This window comes from Oncorhynchus nerka, linkage group LG8 (assembly GCF_034236695.1).
Source record: "Oncorhynchus nerka isolate Pitt River linkage group LG8, Oner_Uvic_2.0, whole genome shotgun sequence".
Taxonomy (NCBI): Eukaryota; Metazoa; Chordata; class Actinopteri; order Salmoniformes; family Salmonidae; genus Oncorhynchus; species Oncorhynchus nerka.
In genome coordinates this window covers 64,048,265-64,072,509 of record NC_088403.1, presented here as the reverse complement: position 1 = coordinate 64,072,509, position 24,245 = coordinate 64,048,265, and the positions used below count along the sequence as shown (strand labels likewise).

The window sequence follows — 24,245 nt, the reverse complement described above, 5'->3', positions numbered from 1 at the left end:
CATCCTATCCTGTCTGTCCTCTGTGACATTCTCATGGACATATGTCAAGAGAAAGCATCCTATCCTGTCTGTCCTCTGTGACATTCTCATGGACATATGTCAAGAGAAAGCATCCTATCCTGTCTGTCCTCCTCTGGGACATTCTCATGGACATATGTCAAGAGAAAGCATCCTATCCTGTCTGTCCTCCTCTGGGACATTCTCATGGACATATGTCAAGAGAAACCATCCTATCCTGTCTGTCCTCCTCTGGGACATTCTCATGGACATATGTCAAGAGAAAGCATCCTATCCTGTCTGTCCTCCTCTGGGACATTCTCATGGACATATGTCAAGAGAAAGCATCCTATCCTGTCTGTCCTCCTCTGGGATATTCTCATGGACATATGTCAAGAGAAAGCATCCTATCCTGTCTGTCCTCCTCTGGGATATTCTCATGGACATATGTCAAGAGAAAGCATCCTATCCTGTCTGTCCTCCTCTGGGACATTCTCATGGACATATGTCAAGAGAAAGCATCCTATCCTGTCTGTCCTCCTCTGGGACATTCTCATGGACATATGTCAAGAGAAAGCATCCTATCCTGTCTGTCCTCTGTGACATTCTCATGGACATATGTCAAGAGAAAGCATCCTATCCTGTCTGTCCTCTGGGATATTCTCATGGACATATGTCAAGAGAAACCATCCTATCCTGTCTGTCCTCTGTGACATTCTCATGGACATATGTCAAGAGAAACCATCCTATCCTGTCTGTCCTCTGGGATATTCTCATGGACATATGTCAAGAGAAACCATCCTATCCTGTCTGTCCTCTGTGACATTCTCATGGACATATGTCAAGAGAAAGCATCCTATCCTGTCTGTCCTCTGTGACATTCTCATGGACATATGTCAAGAGAAAGCATCATATCCTGTCTGTCCTCTGTGACATTCTCATGGACATATGTCAAGAGAAAGCATCCTATCCTGTCTGTCCTCCTCTGGGATATTCTCATGGACATATGTCAAGAGAAACGATCCGTAGCTTTTTTCCCCCGTGGTTCACTTGGTTTCTTCCTTTTGTTCGTCTCAATCAATGTGGAAAAACAACATGGAGGTAAATTGTGAGGCGAGAAAGGGGGATGTGAAACAAGCGCTTGAGAAAGCCTGAGTTTTCTCCTTCATCAGTTCTTTAGTTTTCTAATGGCTCTCCCAAGTCCTAAGTGTGCATTGTGCCAAAAGTTATTTGGTAAGACTTTGTCCATGTGTTGACTAAAACCGTAGTTGGTATTTTATTAGGATCCCCATTAGCTGTTGCAAAAGCAGCAACTAATGTATTTTAGTTCTTTAGTTCTTAATAATGTATTTTAGCTACATATTTAGTTACATATTTGGAAAAGAATGCACTGGCGAAGTTTGCTCAACATCAAACATTTTCCTACGATGAGCTCATGGTTTTGGGCCGTTTCTATCTTTTATATTTTCCCAACACTAGTACATGTACGACCTACAACACTAGTACATGTACGACCTACAACACTAGTACAACCTACAACACTAGTACGACCTACAACACTAGTACGACCTACAACACTAGTACGACCTACAACACTACTACAACCTACAACACTAGTACGACCTACAACACTAGTACGACCTACAACACTAGTATGACCTACAACACTAGTACAACCTACAACACTAGTACAACCTACAACACTACTACAACCTACAACACTAGTACGACCTGCAACACTAGTACAACCTACAACACTAGTACAACCTACAACACTAGTACAACCTACAACACTAGTACGACCTGCAACACTAGTACAACCTACAACACTAGTACGACCTACAACACTAGTACGACCTACAACACTAGTACGACCTACAACACTAGTACGACCTACAACACTAGTACAACCTACAACACTAGTACGACCTACAACACTAGTACGACCTACAACACTAGTACAACCTACAACACTAGTACGACCTACAACACTAGTACGACCTACAACACTAGTACGACCTACAACACTAGTACGACCTACAACACTAGTACAACCTACAACACTAGTACGACCTGCAACACTAGTACAACCTACAACACTAGTACAACCTACAACACTAGTACATGTACGACCTACAACACTAGTACGACCTACAACACTAGTACGACCTACAACACTAGTACATGTACGACCTACAACACTAGTACGACCTACAACACTAGTACGACCTACAACACTAGTACGACCTACAACACTAGTACAACCTACAACACTAGTACAACCTGCAACACTAGTACAACGTACAACACTAGTACAACCTACAACACTAGTACATGTACGACCTACAACACTAGTACGACCTACAACACTAGTACGACCTACAACACTAGTACATGTACGACCTACAACACTAGTACGACCTACAACACTAGTACGACCTACAACACTAGTACGACCTACAACACTAGTACGACCTACAACACTAGTACGACCTACAAAACTAGTACGACCTACAACACTAGTACAACATACAACACTAGTACGACCTGCAACACTAGTACAACCTACAACACTAGTACAACCTACAACACTAGTACATGTACGACCTACAACACTAGTACGACCTACAACACTAGTACGACCTACAACACTAGTACATGTACGACCTACAACACTAGTACGACCTACAACACTAGTACGACCTACAACACTAGTACGACCTACAACACTAGTACGACCTACAACACTAGTACGACCTACAACACTAGTACAACCTACAACACTAGTACGACCTGCAACACTAGTACAACCTACAACACTAGTACAACCTACAACACTAGTACAACCTACAACACTAGTACAACCTACAACACTAGTACAACCTACAACACTAGTACGACCTGCAACACTAGTACAACCTGCAACACTAGTACAACCTACAACACTAGTACAACCTACAACACTAGTACAACTTACAACACTAGTACATGTACGACCTACAACACTAGTACGACCTACAACACTAGTACAACCTACAACACTAGTACAACCTACAACACTAGTACGACCTACAACACTAGTACGACCTACAACACTAGTACGACCTACAACACTAGTGCGACCTACAACACTAGTACGACCTACAACACTAGTATGACCTACAACACTAGTACAACCTACAACACTAGTACGACCTACAACACTAGTACGACCTACAACACTAGTACGACCTACAACACTAGTATGACCTACAACACTAGTACAACCTACAACACTAGTATGACCTACAACACTAGTGCGACCTACAACACTAGTACGACCTACAACACTAGTATGACCTACAACACTAGTACGACCTACAACACTAGTACGACCTACAACACTAGTGCGACCTACAACACTAGTACAACCTACAACACTAGTACGACCTACAACACTAGTACAACCTACAACACTAGTACGACCTACAACACTAGTACAACCTACAACACTAGTACAACCTACAACACTAGTACAACCTACAACACTAGTACAACCTACAACACTAGTACGACCTACAACACTAGTACGACCTACAACACTAGTACGACCTACAACACTAGTACATGTACGACCTACAACACTAGTACATGTACAACCTACAACACTAGTACAACCTACAACACTAGTACAACCTACAACACTAGTACGACCTACAACACTAGTACATGTACGACCTACAACACTAGTACATGTACGACCTACAACACTAGTACATGTACGACCTACAACACTAGTACAACCTACAACACTAGTACAACCTACAACACTAGTACAACCTACAACACTAGTACAACCTACAACACTAGTACGACCTACAACACTAGTACATGTACGACCTACAACACTAGTACATGTACGACCTACAACACTAGTACATGTACGACCTACAACACTAGTACAACCTACAACACTAGTACAACCTACAACACTAGTACAACCTACAACACTAGTACAACCTACAACACTAGTACAACCTACAACACTAGTACGACCTACAACACTAGTACAACCTACAACACTAGTACAACCTACAACACTAGTACAACCTACAACACTAGTACAACCTACAACACTAGTACCTGTACGACCTACAACACTAGTACGACCTACAACACTAGTACAACCTACAACACTAGTACAACCTACAACACTAGTACAACCTACAACACTAGTACCTGTACAACCTACAACACTAGTACGACCTACAACACTAGTACAACCTACAACACTAGTACAACCTACAACACTAGTACCTGTACGACCTACAACACTAGTACATGTACAACCTACAACACTAGTACAACCTACAACACTAGTACGACCTACAACACTAGTACGACCTACAACACTAGTACAACCTACAACACTAGTACAACCTACAACACTAGTACAACCTACAACACTAGTACGACCTACAACACTAGTATGACCTACAACACTAGTACGACCTACAACACTAGTACACCTACAACACTAGTACAACCTACAACACTAGTACACCTACAACACTAGTACGACCTACAACACTAGTACACCTACAACACTAGTACAACCTACAACACTAGTATGACCTACAACACTAGTACAACCTACAACACTAGTACAACCTACAACACTAGTACGACCTACAACACTAGTACCTGTACGACCTACAACACTAGTACAACCTACAACACTAGTACATGTACGACCTACAACACTAGTACGACCTACAACACTAGTACAACCTACAACACTAGTACGACCTACAACACTAGTACATGTACGACCTACAACACTAGTACAACCTACAACACTAGTACGACCTACAACACTAGTACATGTACGACCTACAACACTAGTACCTGTACGACCTACAACACTAGTACAACCTACAACACTAGTACGACCTACAACACTAGTACATGTACGACCTACAACACTAGTACGACCTACAACACTAGTACATGTACGACCTACAACACTAGTACGACCTACAACACTAGTACATGTACGACCTACAACACTAGTACGACCTACAACACTAGTACGACCTACAACACTAGTACGACCTACAACACTAGTACAACCTACAACACTAGTACAACCTACAACACTAGTACGACCTACAACACTAGTACAACCTACAACACTAGTACATGTACGACCTACAACACTAGTACGACCTACAACACTAGTACGACCTACAACACTAGTACATGTACAACACTAGTACAACCTACAGCACTAGTACAACCTACAACACTAGTACGACCTACAACACTAGTACGACCTACAACACTAGTACAACCTACAACACTAGTACATGTACGACCTACAACACTAGTACAACCTACAACACTAGTACGACCTACAACACTAGTACAACCTACAACACTAGTACGACCTACAACACTAGTACAACCTACAACACTAGTACATGTACGACCTACAACACTAGTACAACCTACAACACTAGTACAACCTACAACACTAGTACAACCTACAACACTAGTACAACCTACAACACTAGTACGACCTACAACACTAGTACGACCTACAACACTAGTACAACCTACAACACTAGTACAACCTACAACACTAGTACAACCTACAACACTAGTACGACCTACAACACTAGTACGACCTACAACACTAGTACAACCTACAACACTAGTACGACCTACAACACTAGTACACCTACAACACTAGTACAACCTACAACACTAGTATGACCTACAACACTAGTACAACCTACAACACTAGTACGACCTACACATTTTCTCTGAGCACTCTTTCTTTTTACTTCCATCTAATCAATCCCTTGTCTGAGTGGGCTAGAAGAGGGCAGGAAGTCTGGAAACAACCCTGCCATACTGTACCACACACTTTACTTCTCCCTACACACACAGACATAAAGCACAACCAGCTGTACTAACAGCAGTAATAGGAGACATAGGATGAGTCACAAATGGCACCCTATTCCCTATATAAGGGCACTACTTTTGACAAGGGCCCATAGGATTCTGGTCAAAAGTAGTTCACTATGTAGGGAATAGGGTGTCATTTGGAATAGAACCTTTGGCAAGCTTGGAGAGAGAGAGAAGCAGACAGACATCAAATATTATTAACCCTAGAGAGATTCCACATCCTGTAACTGGAGATGATTTAACCCTAGAGAGATTCCACACCCTGTAACTGGAGATTATTTAACCCTAGAGACATTCCACACCCTCAAACTGGAGATTATTTAACCCTAGAGAGATTACACACCCTCGAACTGGAGATTATTAACCCTAGAGAGATTACACACCCTGGAACTGGAGATTATTTAACCCTAGAGAGATTACACACCCTGTAACTGGAGATTATTCAACCCTAGAGAGATTACACACCCTGTAATTTGGAGATTATTTAACCCTAGAGAGATTACACACCCTGTAATTGGGAGATTATTTAACCCTAGAGAGATTACACATCCTCAAACTGGAGATTATTTAACCCTAGAGAGATTACACACCCTCAAACTGGAGATTATTTAACCCTAGAGAGATTACACACCCTCAAACTGGAGATTATCAACCCTAGAGAGATTACACACCCTCAAACTGGAGATTATTTAACCCTAGAGAGATTACACATCCTGTAATTGGAGATTATTTAACCCTAGAGAGATTACACACCCTCGAACTGGAGATTATTTAACCCTAGAGAGATTACACACCCTGTAATTGGGAGATTATTTAACCCTAGAGAGATTACACACCCTGTAATTTGGAGATGATTTAACCCTAGAGAGATTACACACCCTGTAATTTGGATATTATTTAATCCTAGAGAGATTACACACCCTCAAACTGGAGATTATTTAACCCTAGAGAGATTACACACCCTCAAACTGGAGATTATTTAACCCTAGAGAGATTACACACCCTCAAACTGGAGATTATTTAACCCTAGAGAGATTACACACCCTCAAACTGGAGATTATTTAACCCTAGAGAGATTACACACCCTGTAACTGGAGATTATTTAACCCTAGAGAGATTACACATCCTCGAACTGGAGATTATCAACCCTAGAGAGATTACACACCCTGTAATTTGGAGATTAACAACGCTAGAGAGATTACACACCTTCAAACTGGAGATTATTTAACCCTAGAGAGATTACACACCCTCGAACTGGAGATTATTTAACCCTAGATAGATTCCAAGATCTGTAATTTATGTATGTATGTATACATATATATATATATACACACACACACACACACACACACACACACACACACACACACACACACACACACACACACACACACACACACACACACACACACACACACACACAGTAATTGAAAAAGCCTCAATGGAGGTCCCTTTGAAAGTGTTGCCTGCGAAGAGAGACGGAGAGATGGAGAGAATAGAAAGGGGGAAAGTGGTGATTTGTTGACTGGGCGCTGGGCGTTCATTAACCGCCCCGGAGCCTTCGTCTAGCTGCGGTCCATCATTTTGGGGGGCAATAGTGATGGAGGACCCCATTCCCCCTCCACTCTCTAATGCGGTGTGCGAAAGCCATTACGCTGGGTTAATGATTTCTGCAGAGAATATGCCTTTAATGACAGAGCAGGGGAGTCGTTGTGGCATTTCTGGAGCTTGGCAGCCAGGCACAGTATTTTCCTACTGTATGCTGTTGCTTGTGTGATCGACCTTGGGTTTGAACACTGGGTCCCCTGCGTGCCAGAAGATTCTGTTAGCCCACTGCGCTAAAGCATAGGCATTCGTTTGGGGAGCCAATGGACGTTTTCTGGTCTCGGGAAAGGTTACTTGAGTGTGCCACAGCTTAAAATGTCTTGGTTTGGAGTCTGACGTCTGGTTTTTATTCAACCGGGCAATTTTTCATAACAGATGTGCAAGCTAGTTTTACGGTTAGACAGGATATCCGGAAGATGAATTTCTGGGCACTCATTTTTAGCCATTTCCTTCATTTGAAGTGCTTCGCCTCAGCAGTTCTGTGTGGTATTCTAGAGGGTATATCCAACTGCTTCTGATCATACCTTTTGACACTTAGATTTCCCTAAGTGCCTCTGCAGAGAAAAACCAGGCACTAAGACAGATCTGGCAGACACTCACAGACGCAACACATACCACAGCTGATCAATCAATAGATCAATAATACATCCATGGTCATGAGAGATCAATTTCATAAAGCCCCAAAATGGAGTCGGTATTAACCTCCCTGAAACTGGTCAGGCTGCTATAGGGCTGCAGTGTGTATGTTTCTGAGGGTTTAGCTATAGGAGGGGAGGTGTGGATGTTTCTGAGGGTTTAGCTATAGGGCTGCAGTGTGGATGTTTCTGAGGGTTTAGCTATAGAGCTGCAGTGTGGATGTTTCTGAGGGTTTAGCTATAGGAGGGGAGGTGTGGATGTTTCTGAGGGTTTAGCTATAGGAGGGGAGGTGTGGATGTTTCTGAGGGTTTAGCTATAGGGCTGCAGTGTGGATGTTTCTGAGGGTTTAGCTATAGGAGGGGAGGTGTGGATGTTTCTGAGGGTTTAGCTATAGGAGGGGAGGTGTGGATGTTTCTGAGGGTTTAGCTATAGGGCTGCAGTGTGGATGTTTCTGAGGGTTTAGCTATAGGGCTGCAGTGTGGATGTTTCTGAGGGTTTAGCTATAGGGCTGCAGTGTGGATTTTTCTGAGGGTTTAGCTATGGGAGGGGAGGTGTGGATGTTTCTGAGGGTTTAGCTATGGGAGGGGAGGTGTGGATGTTTCTGAGGGTTTAGCTATGGGAGGGGAGGTGTGGATGTTTCTGAGGGTTTAGCTATAGGGCTGCAGTGTGGATGTTTCTGAGGGTTTAGCTATGGGAGGGGAGGTGTGGATGTTTCTGGGGGTTTAGCTATGGGAGGGGATGTGTGCATGTTTCTGAGGGTTTAGCTATGGGAGGGGAGTGTGGATGTTTCTGAGGGTTTAGCTATGGGAGGGGAGGTGTGGATGTTTCTGAGGGTTTAGCTATGGGAGGAGGTGTGGATGTTTCTGAGGGTTTAGCTATGGGAGGGAGGTGTGGATGTTTCTGAGGGTTTAGCTATGGGAGGGGAGGTGTGGATGTTTCTGAGGGTTTAGCTATGGGAGGGGAGGTGTGGATGTTTCTGAGGGTTTAGCTATGGGAGGGGAGGTGTGGATGTTTCTGAGGGTTTAGCTATGGGAGGGGAGGTGTGGATGTTTCTGAGGGTTTAGCTATGGGAGGGGAGGTGTAGATGTTTCTGGAGGTTTAGCTATGGGAGGGGAGGTGTAGATGTTTCTGAGGGTTTAGCTATGGGAGGGGAAAGAGGATATGGCTGGGGTGGGTGTTGGAGAGGAGATCCGGGGGAGATGGGTGAGTCCATACGGTTGTCTTACAGGTCATAGGTGCGGTAGTCAAGTCACAAAAGGAGTACAAAAACAGACCCCATCCAGGCAACCTGGATGGATGCTCCCCGTGTAGACCTGCGTTCAAGTACTACTTGAAATCTTTCAAATACTTTGTGCGTTTGCATTAGTCTGCCTCGATTGGACAGACATTGGTTCCTTTGCGCCAGGCAAGCTCAATCAAACCCAGACAAAGTATTTGAAATGATTGTCAATACCTTTTTGTTACTCGGGTCGGGTGCTCCGTGACATTCCTGTTGTGTTTCACCGTCCCAATTCTGATTGTGAAAGACTCAAATGTTACGGTGGTAATAATTCCCTGTAGAAGGTACAGGGAAAATACTGCTGACATTTATGGAGTCCTCTCACTCATATCAGTTATTAATTGGTGACCTTAACCGGGAGCGTATCATTTGATCTGAAACCCCCCCTTCGAGGTAACACAGAGGGGATTATCTGAATTCATATTTTAAAAAGCCAAAGTCGCCTATTGGGTGAGCTATGATTATCCACCAACCCCACACTAAAAACCCTGTGTGGCTCACATACAAAATCCCCCCGCAAAGCACTGACTGAATAGGTGTTATGTAGAAATACACTGAGGAGAATGAACGTATTCCGATATAAGCGGCTGTTAATAGACAGTGGTTAACAAGGTGTTTTGACAGCATTTGCAGTGTGGTTTGGATGTGCTTTCAGAAGCGGTACCTGACACAGGCGTGGAAAGAGGTTCAATACAAAAGCCACCCTCTCTCTTGCTGGGTGGCCATTGTCTTTCTCAGAGAGCCCTCGACCCAAAAGCCACTCAATTAAAGGCAAAAAGGCACAATTATGGCGACTGCGGGGTTAGAGGGCAGGGTATCTGGTGTTCGCAGCTTCGCCATCATGGACTGGTGCCTCGACTTAATTACACACAACGGGAACGTTGTATTCAAATCAAAGAGCGTTGATGAGTTGTCTGTGTAGAGACTTGCCAATGTTATCTGCTTCGGTGACAACAGCATCAGCACAGCAAAAACCATTAGATGTTTATCTCAGATTCAGAATGACTGGGATGTGCATGATAAGGCTGAACATAACATACTTAGGTCTCATCACGAGGGGTGCGTAAAGCCCCCACAGCAAGACCTCACAATAGACATGTCTTAAACCACTAATGTTCTGATCAAGTACCGGCTATTTCCCCATCTAGACAGGAATCATTCAATCGGCGATCTCTCTCTCTCTCTCTCGCTCTCTCTCTCTCTCTCTCCCTCCCTCCCTCCCCCCTCTCTCTCTCTCTCTCTCTCCTCCCCCTCTCTCTCTCTCGCTCTCTCTCTCTCTCTCTCTCTCCCTCCCTCCCTCCCCCCTCTCTCTCTCGCTCTCTTTCGCTCTCTCTCTCGCTCTCTCTCTCTCTCTCTCTCTCTCTCTCTCTCTCTCCTCCACACCCACACCTCTCTATTTAACTGCCATAGCGACAGTGTTGATTTGGTATTGACCATAATGCAGCATAATGATAAGCCTATTTATTTCCATGCGTCTTCTATGCAAGGGTCCTTGTTAATGACCCGGCACCACCTGATTGGCCCCGGCGGTGACTCATTCAATCAGTAGGCCAGAGATCGAGCAGGCGATAGTTGTGGGGCTAGACTCAGACAAACGAGGGGTCTATCCTCTCCATGCCCAAATTTGTTCTTTCTCATTTCCTGGAAGGATGATTCTGGGTTTGCGTCCACAGGCAGGGGGATTCTCTCATTCAGTGGTACATGGAGGGAGAGAGGAGAGGAAATTACAGGAAAGGAAAGGAACTGAGAGGAGAGGAAAGTAAATTAGAGGAGAGGAAAGGAAATTAGAGGAGAGGAAAGGAAAGGAAATTAGAGGAGAGGAAAGGAAATGAGAGGAGAGGAAATTAAATGAGAGGAGAGGAGAGGAAAGGAAATTAGAGGAGAGGAAAGTAAAGGAAATGAGAGGAGAGGAAAGGAAATGAGAGGAAAGGTAATGAGAGGAGAGGAAAGGAAATTATAGGAGAGGAAAGGAAAGGAAATGAGAGTAGAGGAAAGGAAATGAGAGGGGAGGAAAGGAAAGGAAAATTAATTAGAGGAGAGGAAAGGAATGGAAAATACATGAGAGGAAAGAAAAGGAGAGTAGACCTTGATTTCTCAGCGGATACAATGACCCTTTGATGTGTCTGTTGATGTTCAGCATACAGCATGACCATGACTCACGTTACAGAGAATAGCTACCTAGGTTATAAATAATAAAGATCAACACATACACTGTAATCTTTTCCGACAGTAGTACATTGACTTCGCACAAAATGGCACCCTATTCCCTATAGCAGTGTTTTTTCAAACTCGACCCCCCCCCCCTAGCACCCAAGCACCCTAGCACCCAAGCACCCTATCACCCAAGCACCCTAGCACCCTAGCACCCAAGCACCCTAGCACCCAAGCACCCTAGCACCCAAGCACCCTAGCACCCTAGCACCCAAGCACCCAAGCACCCTAGCACCCAAGCACACAAGCACCCTAGCACCCAAGCACCCAAGCACCCTAGCACCCAAGCACCCTAGCACCCAAGCACCCTAGCACCCAAGCACCCTAGCACCCAAGCACCCTAGCACCCAAGCACCCAAGCACCCAAGCACCCTAGCACCCAAGCACCCAAGCACCCTAGCACCCTAGCACCCTAGCACTACACAGCTAATTAAAATAATCAAAGCTTTATGATTCGTTTATCATATTAATTATCTGTATTGTGCTAGAGCAAAATAACTAAATGTGCACCGGGGGGGGGACCACAGAAGGGTTATTTTGTGGCCTCTGATTGGGCTAGAGATTCATTGGAAGTAATATTGTCATCATGTCAAGTCTCTCTCTCCGTCTCGCCCCCCCCCCCCCCAAAATGGCTGTTGACCATCTGCAATCATCATCACGGTTTAAGTGGAGGAATGTTTGAGATGGCAGTGGAGAGTTAATATATACAGTTTTAGTTCAAGGTCGCTTTCTTATGACTACAACAATCTGACTGTAATTAATTTGTGCTCCAGTTATTATTCACGTATTGTGAGTCTGAACCTTGACTCTTTCTGCACCTTAACTCTTTCTGGACCGTGACTCATTCTGCACCTTGACTCATTCTGCACCTTGACTCATTCTGCACCTTGACTCATTCTGCACCTTGACTCATTCTGCACCTTGACTCGTTCTGGACCTTGACTCGTTCTGGACCTTGACTCGTTCTGGACCTTGATATAGTTTGAACCTTGACTCATTCTGCACCTTGACTCATTCTGCACCTTGACTCATTCTGCACCTTGACTCATTCTGGACCGTGACTCATTCTGCACCTTGGCTCATTCTGGACCTTGACTCATTCTGCACCTTGACTCATTCTGCACCTTGACTCATTCTGGACCTTGACTCATTCTGCACCTTGACTCATTCTGGACCTTGATATAGTTTGGACCTTGACTCATTCTGGACCTTGATATAGTTTGGACCTTGACTCATTCTGCACCTTGACTCATTCTGCACCTTGACTCATTCTGGACCTTGATATAGTTTGGACCTTGACTCGTTCTGGGCCTTGATATAGTTTGGACCTTGACTCGTTCTGGGCCTTGACTCATTCTGCACCTTGACTCATTGTGGACCTTGATATAGTCAGGACTTTGACTCATTCTGGACCTTGACTCATTCACATTCAATGCATTTTTTTTCAAGGGAATTTTCCTCTGTGAATAGTCTGGATGAAATGCCCTCTGCTAGTTAGTCGTAGGCCACGGCACAAAGGCAACATAGAGCATTATGGTTGCATACCTCCCCTGCTGCCCACTGTCTTCCACAACCACCCTTATAGTTACCCACATTCAAAACATAAAAAAAAAAAATGAGAACAAACAACCTTAATCCGAATTAATTAGCCATTTATAGATCAGTAAATGAAACAATCTCTGGAAACCTCTATATAACTCCTTTATAACCTTCTTGAGAGCCACAACCCCTCTGTTGCCCTCTTATTGTGTGGTAATGAATCTGTCTTACTCCTCATTGACCTCCTGTGTGGTAATGAATGTGTCTTGCTCCTCATTGACCTCCTGTGTGGTAATGAATGGGTCTTGCTCCTCATTGACCTCCTGTGTGGTCATGAATGGGTCTTACTCCTCATTGACCTCCTGTGTGGTAATGAATGGGTCTTACTCCTCATTGACCTCCTGTGTGGTCATGAATGGGTCTTACTCCTCATTGACCTCCTGTGTGGTAATGAATGGGTCTTACTCCTCATTGACCTCCTGTGTGGTCATGACTGGGTCTTACTCCTCATTGACCTCCTGTGTGGTAATGAATGTCTTACTCCTCATTGACCTCCTGTGTGGTAATGAATGTGTCTTGCTCCTCATTGACCTCCTGTGTGGTAATGAATGTGTCTTACTCCTCATTGACCTCCTGTGTGGTAATGAATCTGTCTTACTCCTCATTGACCTCCTGTGTGGTAATGAATGGGTCTTACTCCTCATTGACCTCCTGTGTGGTCATGAATGGGTCTTACTCCTCATTGACCTCCTGTGTGGTAATGAATGTGTCTTACTCCTCATTGACCTCCTGTGTGGTCATGAATGGGTCTTACTCCTCATTGACCTCCTGTGTGGTAATGAATGGGTCTTACTCCTCATTGACCTCCTGTGTGGTCATGAATGGGTCTTGCTCCTCATTGACCTCCTGTGTGGTCATGAATGGGTCTTACTCCTCATTGACCTCCTGTGTGGTAATGAATGTGTCTTACTCCTCATTGACCTCCTGTGTGGTAATGAATGTGTCTTGCTCCTCATTGACCTCCTGTGTGGTAATGAATGGGTCTTACTCCTCATTGACCTCCTGTGTGGTCATGAATGTGTCTTACTCCTCATTGACCTCCTGTGTGGTAATGAATGGGTCTTACTCCTCATTGACCTCCTGTGTGGTCATGAATGGGTCTTGCTCCTCATTGACCTCCTGTGTGGTCATGAATGGGTCTTACCCCCGATTGACCTCCTGTGTGGTAATGAATCTGTCTTGCTCCTCATTGACCTCCTGTGTGGTAATGAATCTGTCTTGCTCCTCATTGACCTCCTGTGTGGTCATGAATGGGTCTTACTCCTCATTGACCTCCTGTGTGGTCATGAATGTGTCTTGCTCCTCATTGACCTCCTGTGTGGTCATGAATGGGTCTTGCTCCTCATTGACCTCCTGTGTGGTCATGAATGGGTCTTACTCCTCATTGACCTCCTGTGTGGTAATGAATGTGTCTTACTCCTCATTGACCTCCTGTGTGGTCATGAATGGGTCTTACCCCCGATTGACCTCCTGTGTGGTAATGAATCTGTCTTGCTCCTCATTGACCTCCTGTGTGGTAATGAATGTGTCTTGCTCCCCATTGACCTCCTGTGTGGTAATGAATGTGTCTTACTCCTCATTGACCTCCTGTGTGGTAATGAATGTGTCTTACTCCTCATTGACCTCCTGTGTGGTCATGAATGGGTCTTGCTCCTCATTGACCTCCTGTGTGGTCATGAATGGGTCTTACTCCTCATTGACCTCCTGTGTGGTAATGAATGTGTCTTGCTCCTCATTGACCTCCTGTGTTTGTGTCTTTGACAGGAGAGTTAAGGGGACAGACGGTGACAGCACAGTGGATCTCTCCTGGACGCACCAAGAGGGAAGATGGTGGTACTGCTGCAAAACAGGTCAGTCATAACCATCCATCAACGTCACTCCAACCCCTCTCCTTTCGTTCCTCTGGCCTCTCCACCATGTCCACACACAGGACATATTTTGGCTGTGTGGGATGTGCTGAGCAGCTTTCTAAATTCACTTTGGTATGTCGTGATTTGCAATCACACACAATTTTATTTATTTATTTATTTATTATTATTTATTTTTTTCACCTTTATTTAACCAGGTAGGCTCGTTGAGAACAAGTTCTCATTTGCAACTGCGACCTGGCCAAGATAAAGCATAGCAGTGTGAACAGACAACACAGAGTTACACATGGAGTAAACAATTAACAAGTCAATAACACAGTAGAAAAAAATGGGCAGTCTATATACAATGTGTGCAAAAGGCATGAGGAGGTAGGCGAATAATACAATTTTGCAGATTAACACTGGAGTGATAAATGATCAGATGGTCATGTACAGGTAGAGATATTGGTGTGCAAAAGAGCAGAAAAGTAAATAAATAAAAAACAGTATGGGAATGAGGTAGGTGAAAATCGGTGGGCTATTTACCAATAGACTATGTACAGCTGCAGCGATCGGTTAGCTGCTCGGATAGCTGATGTTTGAAGTTGGTGAGGGAGATAAAAGTCTCCAACTTCAGCGATTTTTGCAGTTTGTTCCAGTCACAGGCAGCAGAGTACTGGAACGAAAGGCGGCCAAATGAGGTGTTGGCTTTAGGGATGATCAGTGAGATACACCTGCTGGAGCGCGTGCTACGGATGGGTGTTGCCATTGTGACCAGTGAACTGAGATAAGGCGGAGCTTTACCTAGCATGGACTTGTAGATGACCTGGAGCCAGTGGGTCTGGCGACGAATATGTAGCGAGGGCCAGCCGACTAGAGCATACAAGTCGCAGTGGTGGGTGGTATAAGGTGCTTTGGTGACAAAACGGATGGCACTGTGATAGACTGCATCCAGTTTGCTGAGTAGAGTGTTGGAAGCCATTTTGTAGATGACATCGCCGAAGTCGAGGATCGGTAGGATAGTCAGTTTTACTAGGGTAAGCTTGGCGGCGTGAGTGAAGGAGGCTTTGTTGCGGAATAGAAAGCCGACTCTTGATTTGATTTTCGATTGGAGATGTTTGATGTGAGTCTGGAAGGAGAGTTTGCAGTCTAGCCAGACACCTAGGTACTTATAGATGTCCACATATTCAAGGTCGGAACCATCCAGGGTGGTGATGCTAGTCGGGTGCAGGCAGCGATCGGTTGAAAAGCATGCATTTGGTTTTACTCGCGTTTAAGAGCAGTTGGAGGCCACGGAAGGAGTGCTGTATGGCATTGAAGCTCGTTTGGAGGTTAGATAGCACAGTGTCCAATGACGGGCCGAAAGTATATAGAATGGTGTCGTCTGCGTAGAGGTGGATCAGGGAATCGCCCGCAGCAAGAGCAACATCATTGATATATACAGAGAAAAGAGTCGGCCCGAGAATTGAACCCTGTGGCACCCCCATAGAGACTGCCAGAGGACCGGACAGCATGCCCTCCGATTTGACACACTGAACTCTGTCTGCAAAGTAATTGGTGAACCAGGCAAGGCAGTCATCCGAAAAACCGAGGCTATTGAGTCTGCCGATAAGAATATGGTGATTGACAGAGTCGAAAGCCTTGGCGAGGTCGATGAAGACGGCTGCACAGTACTGTCTTTTATCGATGGCGGTTATGATATCGTTTAGTACCTTGAGTGTGGCTGAGGTGCACCCGTGACCGGCTCGGAAACCAGATTGCACAGCGGAGAAGGTACGGTGGGATTCGAGATGGTCAGTGACCTGTTTGTTGACTTGGCTTTCGAAGACCTTAGATAGGCAGGGCAGGATGGATATAGGTCTATAGCAGTTTGGGTCCAGGGTGTCTCCCCCTTTGAAGAGGGGGATGACTGCGGCAGCTTTCCCAATCCTTGGGGATCTCAGACGATATGAAAGAGAGGTTGAACAGGCTGGTAATAGGGGTTGCGACAATGGCGGCAGATAGTTTCAGAAATAGAGGGTCCAGATTGTCAAGCCCAGCTGATTTGTACGGGTCCAGGTTTTGCAGCTCTTTCAGAACATCTGCTATCTGGATTTGGGTAAAGGAGAACCTAGAGAGGCTTGGGCGAGGAGCTGCGGGGGGGGGCGGAGCTGTTGGCCGAGGTTGGAGTAGCCAGGCGGAAGGCATGGCCAGCCATTGAGAAGTGCTTATTGAAGTTTTCGATAATCGTGGATTTATCGGTGGAGACCGTGTTACCTAGCCTCAGTGCAGTGGGCAGCTGGGAGGAGGTGCTCTTGTTCTCCATGGACTTCACAGTGTCCCAGAACTTTTTGGAGTTGGAGCTACAGGATGCAAACTTCTGCCTGAAGAAGCTGGCCTTAGCTTTCCTGACTGACTGCGTCTATTGGTTCCTGACTTCCCTGAACAGTTGCATATCACGGGGCTATTCGATGCTATTGCAGTCCGCCACAGGATGTTTTTGTGCTGGTCGAGGGCAGTCAGGTCTGGAGTGAACCAAGGGCTGTATCTGTTCTTGGTTCTGCATTTTTTGAACGGAGCATGCTTATCTAAAATGGTGAGGAAGTTACTTTTAAAGAATGACCAGGCATCCTCAACTGACGGGATGAGGTCAATGTCCTTCCAGGATACCCGGGCCAGGTCGATTAGAAAGGCCTGCTCACAGAAGTGTTTTAGGGAGCGTTTGACAGTGATGAGGGGTGGTCGTTTGACTGCGGCTCCGTGGCGGATACAGGCAATGAGGCAGTGATCGCTGAGATCCTGGTTGAAGACAGCGGAGGTGTATTTGGAGGGCCAGTTGGTCAGGATGACGTCTATGAGGGTGCCCTTGTTTACAGAGTTAGGGTTGTACCTGGTGGGTTCCTTGATGATTTGAGTGAGATTGAGGGCATCTAGCTTACATTGTAGGACTGCCGGGGTGTTAAGCATATCCCAGTTTAGGTCACCTAACAGAACAAACTCTGAAGCTAGATGGGGGCGATCAATTCACAAATGGTGTCCAGGGCACAGCTGGGAGCTGAGGGTGGTCGGTAGCAGGCGGCAACAGTGAGAGACTTATTTCTGGAGAGAGTAATTTTCAAAATTAGTAGTTCGAACTGTTTGGGTATGGACCTGGAAAGTATGACATTACTTTGCAGGCTATCTCTGCAGTAGACTGCAACTCCGCCCCTTTGGCAGTTCTATCTTGACGGAAGATGTTATAGTTGGGTATGGAAATCTCTGAATTTTTGGTGGCCTTCCTGAGCCAGGATTCAGACACGGCAAGGACATCAGGGTTAGCAGAGTGTGCTAAAGCAGTGAGTAAAACAAACTTAGGGAGGAGGCTTCTGATGTTGACATGCATAAAACCAAGGCTTTTTCGATCACAGAAGTCAACAAATGAGGGTACCTGGGGACATGCAGGGCCTGGGTTTACCTCCACATCACCCGCGGAACAGAGAAGGAGTAGTATGAGGGTGCGGCTAAAGGCTATCAAAACTGGTCGCCTAGAGCGTTGGGGGCAGAGGATAAGAGGAGCAGGTTTCTGGGCATGGTAGAATATATTCAGGGCATAATGCGCAGACAGGGGTATGGTGGGGTGCGGGTACAGCGGAGGTAAGCCCAGGCACTGGGTGATGATGAAACAGGTTGTATCTCTGGACATGCTGGTTGTAATGGGTGAGGTCACCGCATGTGTGGGAGGTGGGACAAAGGAGGTAACAGGGGTATGCAGAGTGGATCTAGGGGCTCCATTGTGAACTAAAACAATGATAACTAACCTGAACAACAGTATACAAGGCATATTGACATTTGAGAGAGACATACAGCGAGGCATACAGTAATCACAGGTGTTGAATTTGGAAAGCTAGCTAAAAACAGTAGGCGAGGCTAATTAGCTAGCACAACAAACAGCAGGTAAAATGGCGTTGACTAGGCAACGGGGCCGACAGGTAAAACAAACAAGCAGAATGGAGTACCGTGATTAATGGACAGTCCAGCGTGCGTCAGCTATGTAGCCAAGAGATCAGTGTCCAGGGGGCAGCGGTGGATGGGCAGGGAAGCTGGGCTGGCGAGTGTTATACAGGTTTTTAAAAAACTAACAATGACTAAATAGCTTGTAGCTAGTTAGCTGGTTAGCGTCTGGAGGTTCTTGAGTGTGTCATAAAAATAAAAATTAAATTAAAAGTAATAGCGATTCCGTATCACATTGGTTGAGGCAGGTTTCCGGAAGGTATAAACAAATTAAAAATCAAAAAGAGATAGAAAGTAAATGGGTTCAGAGAGTGATTGGGACGCGGTGGTTCAGACGGTTAGCAGGCCTGTGCTAACAAGCTAACAGTTCGTAGGCCCGGGCTAGACAAGGTAGCAGTTAGCGGACCGGAGCTTGACAAGCTAGCCGTTAGCAGGCCGAATTAGCAAGCAGGGAGATAGCGAGGGCTAGAGAGTTAACCTTTGGGGGACGTCGCGATGGGGTGAGTCTGTTTATTCCTCTTCATGCGGTGACATCGACAGACCGGTCGTGGGCCCGGGTAATTGTAGCCCAGGAGTATGCTACAGGTGCTCTAGTACGCTAGGTGAGCTGGAGACACAGCGATTCAGAAAGCTCGCGGGCCTTGGCCAGCAGATGGATCTTTGGCGATGTCGCAACGGAAAAGCCTGTTGAAACCACCTCGGACGATTACGTCGGCGGACCAGTCGTGATGGATCGGCGGGGCTCCGTGTCGGCAGTAGAGGGTATTGTTGGACCTCTTCGGCTAGTCGGGAGATGGGCTTAGCTCGAGGCTAGCTCAAGGCTAACTGGTGCCACTCGGTGCCACTCGGATTGCAGCTAGTTAGTTGCGATGATCCGGTGTAAAGGTTCAGAGCTTGCGGTAGGAATCCGGAGATGTGGTAGAGAAAAAGCAGTCTGATATGCTCTGGGTTGATGTCGCGCTTGGTGTCCTAGTTAGCTTTGAAGACCGCTAGCAGTGGCTAGCTACTAGCTAGTAGCTAGTTAGTTGGCTAGCTTCTGATGAGGGTTCCGGTTCTAAAGTATAGAAAAAGCAGATCCGTACCACATTGGGTGATGCGGGTTGCAGGAGAGTATATTCAGCCTGTAGTTGGAAAGTGAGATTAAAATATGTACGAAATATATACATAAAAAAAACGAGGAAAACTATATTTACACTATATTTACACCGGACAGGACGGGACAAGACAAAACACACGTCCGACTGCTACGCCATCTTGGGAGAAGGGTTGGTTTATGTGATATAATCGTTATGCAAAGGTGCCTACGTTGTCTGCCCACATAGACATCCTCCTACACACACACACACACACACACACACACACACACACACACACACACACACACACACACACACACACACACACACACGCACGCACACACAGCTCTAGGAGGAGTACTGCTGAGAGACAATAAACCAATATGTGCCCTTTAGAAAAATGATGTGGAGTAAATGTAGTATATTATCATGATATTCTACAATACTGTTTTATTACGGGTTATAATGGTTATTTACAGTACTGCTCATTCACCAAAGGTTGGGCCATTCCATTTACCCTTCCAACAGCAGATTGAGGGAAGATTAACAACGGGACATTTACGCTGAAGTTCAGCTGGTTCATAAAACTCTCCCATGGAACAGTTGTCTGTCATCTTCCCCGCAGGCAGCAGGAACTGAGGAAACTGCTCCTGTCAACGAGCCGAATATCTTCTGACATCGTCTGTTTGGCAGTCTGAATGAACTATCGCAACTATTATTCAAGTCTTACTCAAGACCATGTCGAACAGGCTCTTGGGAAAAGAAAAAAAAACACGTTAGAGTTGTCTCGAGTTCTATGACAATTTCTATGGAAGGTTTTCTTTGGACATGTTTCTATGTCAGGTTTGTATAACTCTGTTAAGTCTTGAATGCACTCCGAGTCAATGTGGGTTTTGTGTAAAGATCGACTTGGAACACGAACTAAACCCGTCTGAACGTCTGAATCCATCCGTCACCGTTGGCTTTGTCCGATGTGGCAATAGCTCCGTGGTGCAAATCACCACAGAGCTATTGTCACCTCCTTTGTGCTCTCCTTAAATGGAATGTTGACTGTAAACATGGTCACTATTGGCAACCGGATCGTCTTGTTGTCGTCTGTGGACACAGACAGACATACAGAAGAGAGAATGAATGCCTGATCCAAAATTCCATCTCTCTCTCTCTCTCTCTCTCTCTCTCTCTCTCTCTCTCTCTCTCTCTCTCTCTCTCTCTCTCTCTCTCTCTCTCTCTCTCTCTCTCTCTCTCTCTCTCTCTCTCTCTCTGTCTCTGTAGTTCTGTTTGCGACAATAATCTGTGTTACTCTGACATTTCGGCTGTTATATTATGGTACCAACGTGTCGAGGTGGATGTGATGAATATGAAAAGATCAAAATACCAAATGCATGTACTTGCACCTCTGCTCTTTGTTTGGGGGATGGGGGGGGAAGCTTAAGTTGACCTTTATTCAGAACAAGACCTCAAGACGCCCCCCATCCATCCATCTCAACAAACCTTTTGGAAGCAACTGTGGCAGATGTGACTGTGATTAACTGTCCATGGACTCATGGGGTAGGAGAGGGATGAATAGAGCTCTATGTGTATCTCGTATATTTCCATGTAGTTGGCTGTGGCTACGGAGAGAGGCATGTGGAGATGGCAGAGGGCCCTATTGTAGGGGAACAGATGGCCTCGCTTGGCCTGGTGCTAGCTAGAGACAGGGAGAGGTAGAGGCCTGGTGCTAGCTAGGGAGAGGTCTGGTGCTAGCCAGGGAGAGGGAGAGGCCTGGTGCTAGCCAGGGAGAGGGAGAGGCCTGGTGCTAGCCAGGGAGAGGGAGAGGCCTGGTGCTAGCCAGGGAGAGGCCTGGTGCTAGCCAGGGAGAGGTAGAGGCCTGGTGCTAGCCAGGGAGAGGGAGAGGCCTGGTGCTAGCCAGGGAGAGGCCTGGTGCTAGCCAGGGAGAGGTAGAGGCCTGGTGCTAGCCAGGGAGAGGGAGAGGCCTGGTGCTAGCCAGGGAGAGGCCTGGTGCTAGCCAGGGAGAGGGAGAGGCCTGGTGCTAGCCAGGGAGAGGGAGAGGCCTGGTGCTAGCCAGGGAGAGGGAGAGGCCTGGTGCTAGCCAGGGAGAGGCCTGGTGCTAGCCAGGGAAAGGGAGAGGCCTGCTGCTAGCCAGGGAGATTGAGATAGAGGGAGACCTCCAGGCATGGCTAGCTGCCTTCTCCCAGGGCCTATATTCAACAGATGAATTGTGGGTCCTGGAGAAAACAACAAACCATACAGCAACACTTTATATTGCATAGGTTGGAAGGCACATTTAAGATGTTTATATTGCATAGAAGGAAGGCTAATTTAAGATGTTTTCCCCAAATCTCAAGTACTTGAAAAGGTGGAATAGGTAGACACAATGTGGTGGTCTGTTGATTCCTCTCAGATCAGTGATCACAAAACCAAGCTAATCACTCTCTTACTCTCTACAGAACTCCTTCTCCACCTTCCTCCTCCCATCCTCTCCTTCCTCCTTCCTCCCCTCTTCCATCCTCATACCTCCCCTCCTCCTTCCTCCTCCCCTCATCCTCCCTCCTTCTTCTTCCTTCCTTGTCTCCTTCCTTCCTCTTTCCTCCCCTTGTTCCCTCCCCTTATCCTCCCTCCTTCCTCTCTCCTCCTTCCTCCTCCCTCCTCCTTCCCCTCCTTCCTCCTCCCCTCCTGCTCCTTCCCTCTCCTTCCTCCTCTCCTCCATCCTCCTCACTCCACTCCACCCTTCCTCCTCTTTCTTCCTCCCCTCCTTCCTTCCTCCTCTTCTCCTCCTTCCTTCCTTCCTTCCTTCCTTCCTTCCTTCCTTCCTTCCTTCCTTCCTTCCTTCCTTCCTTCCTTCCTTCCTTCCTTCCTTCCTTCCTTCCTTCCTTCCTTCCTTCCTCCTCCCTTCTGTTTTTCCTCCTCTTCCCTCTCCTTTAATTCAGGGGGTTGTAATCTGTGGATTTGATTCAGGGGTTTGTCAATGACACTTTTTAAATAAATGATTTGTTAGAGAAGCTCCCCTATTGTATCTCTTCAAGGTATAGCCAAGAATCCTGTAACTAAAGAGAGTAGCGCGTTCCGTTTGCCAGCAATACTTTGACAATAAGGCTTCAGAAGTCGAGTGTTTGTTGTGCACGCCAGTTACTAAAACAATGGAACTTGTTAACAATGTTTATGGCGTGTATAAAGCTGCCCATTTTTAAACGTACATCCTCTAGCAAATGTGAAATATATTGTTAGAATAAGAATTGAAGTGTTTTAGGAGAGAACAATCCTATAATTGAACCTAGCTGAAGTTTGTCTGGAGCGACGTGCTGTTTCCCTGTTGAAGTGCCGGTGCACGATACGCATGACGCTCATTAGTTTACGAGTCATCGAGGAACATTTTGTTGGTTGATGGGAATAACCAAAGTTATTAATTATCCCGGGGGGGGTTAATTACTTTATGAAATGTGTATGGTGTGTCTTAAAGAGGAAGTTACGCCACAAGTTCTTGGAAGTTCGGGTTCTATGTAAAACTGTTGTTTAGGATGTGTGTAAAAAATTATGCATTTACGGTTTAAAACGTGTTTTGGGGATGAATGAAGGAACATTCGGCAGGGTAGTCTAGTGGTTAGAGGGGAGGGGCGGTAGGTAGCCTAGTGGTTAGAGGGGAGGGGCGGTAGGTAGCCTAGTGGTTAGAGTGTAGAGGCGGCAGGGTAGCCTAGTGGTTAGAGTGTAGAGGCGGCAGGTAGCCTAGTGGTTAGAGTGTAGAGGCGGCAGGGTAGTCTAGTGGTTAGAGTGTAGAGGCGGCAGGGTAGTCTAGTGGTTAGAGTGTAGAGGCGGCAGGGTAGTCTAGTGGTTAGAGTGTAGAGGCGGCAGGGTAGTCTAGTGGTTAGAGTGTAGAGGAGGCAGGGTAGTCTAGTGGTTAGAGTGTAGAGGCGGCAGGGTAGTTGGACTAATAACCAAAAGGTTGCAAGTTCAAATCCCCGAGCTGACAAGGTACAAAATCTGTTGTTCTGCCCCTGAACAGGCAGTTAACCCACTGTTCCTAGGCCGTCATTGAAAATAAGAATTTGTTCTTAACTGACTTGCCTAGTAAAATAAAGG

General features: G+C 46.0%; 1 protein-coding gene across 1 annotated transcript in view; it reads left to right on the top strand.

Annotated features, from left to right (window-relative positions):
* Positions 1-24,245, top strand: part of adam19a (ADAM metallopeptidase domain 19a) — a 258,822-nt gene that overhangs the window by 28,042 nt on the left and 206,535 nt on the right. Inside the window, exon 2 of the mRNA XM_065021977.1 lies at positions 15,044-15,129. Coding sequence (XP_064878049.1) covers positions 15,044-15,129 — 86 coding nt within the window. The remainder of the gene's footprint in view (positions 1-15,043; positions 15,130-24,245) is intronic.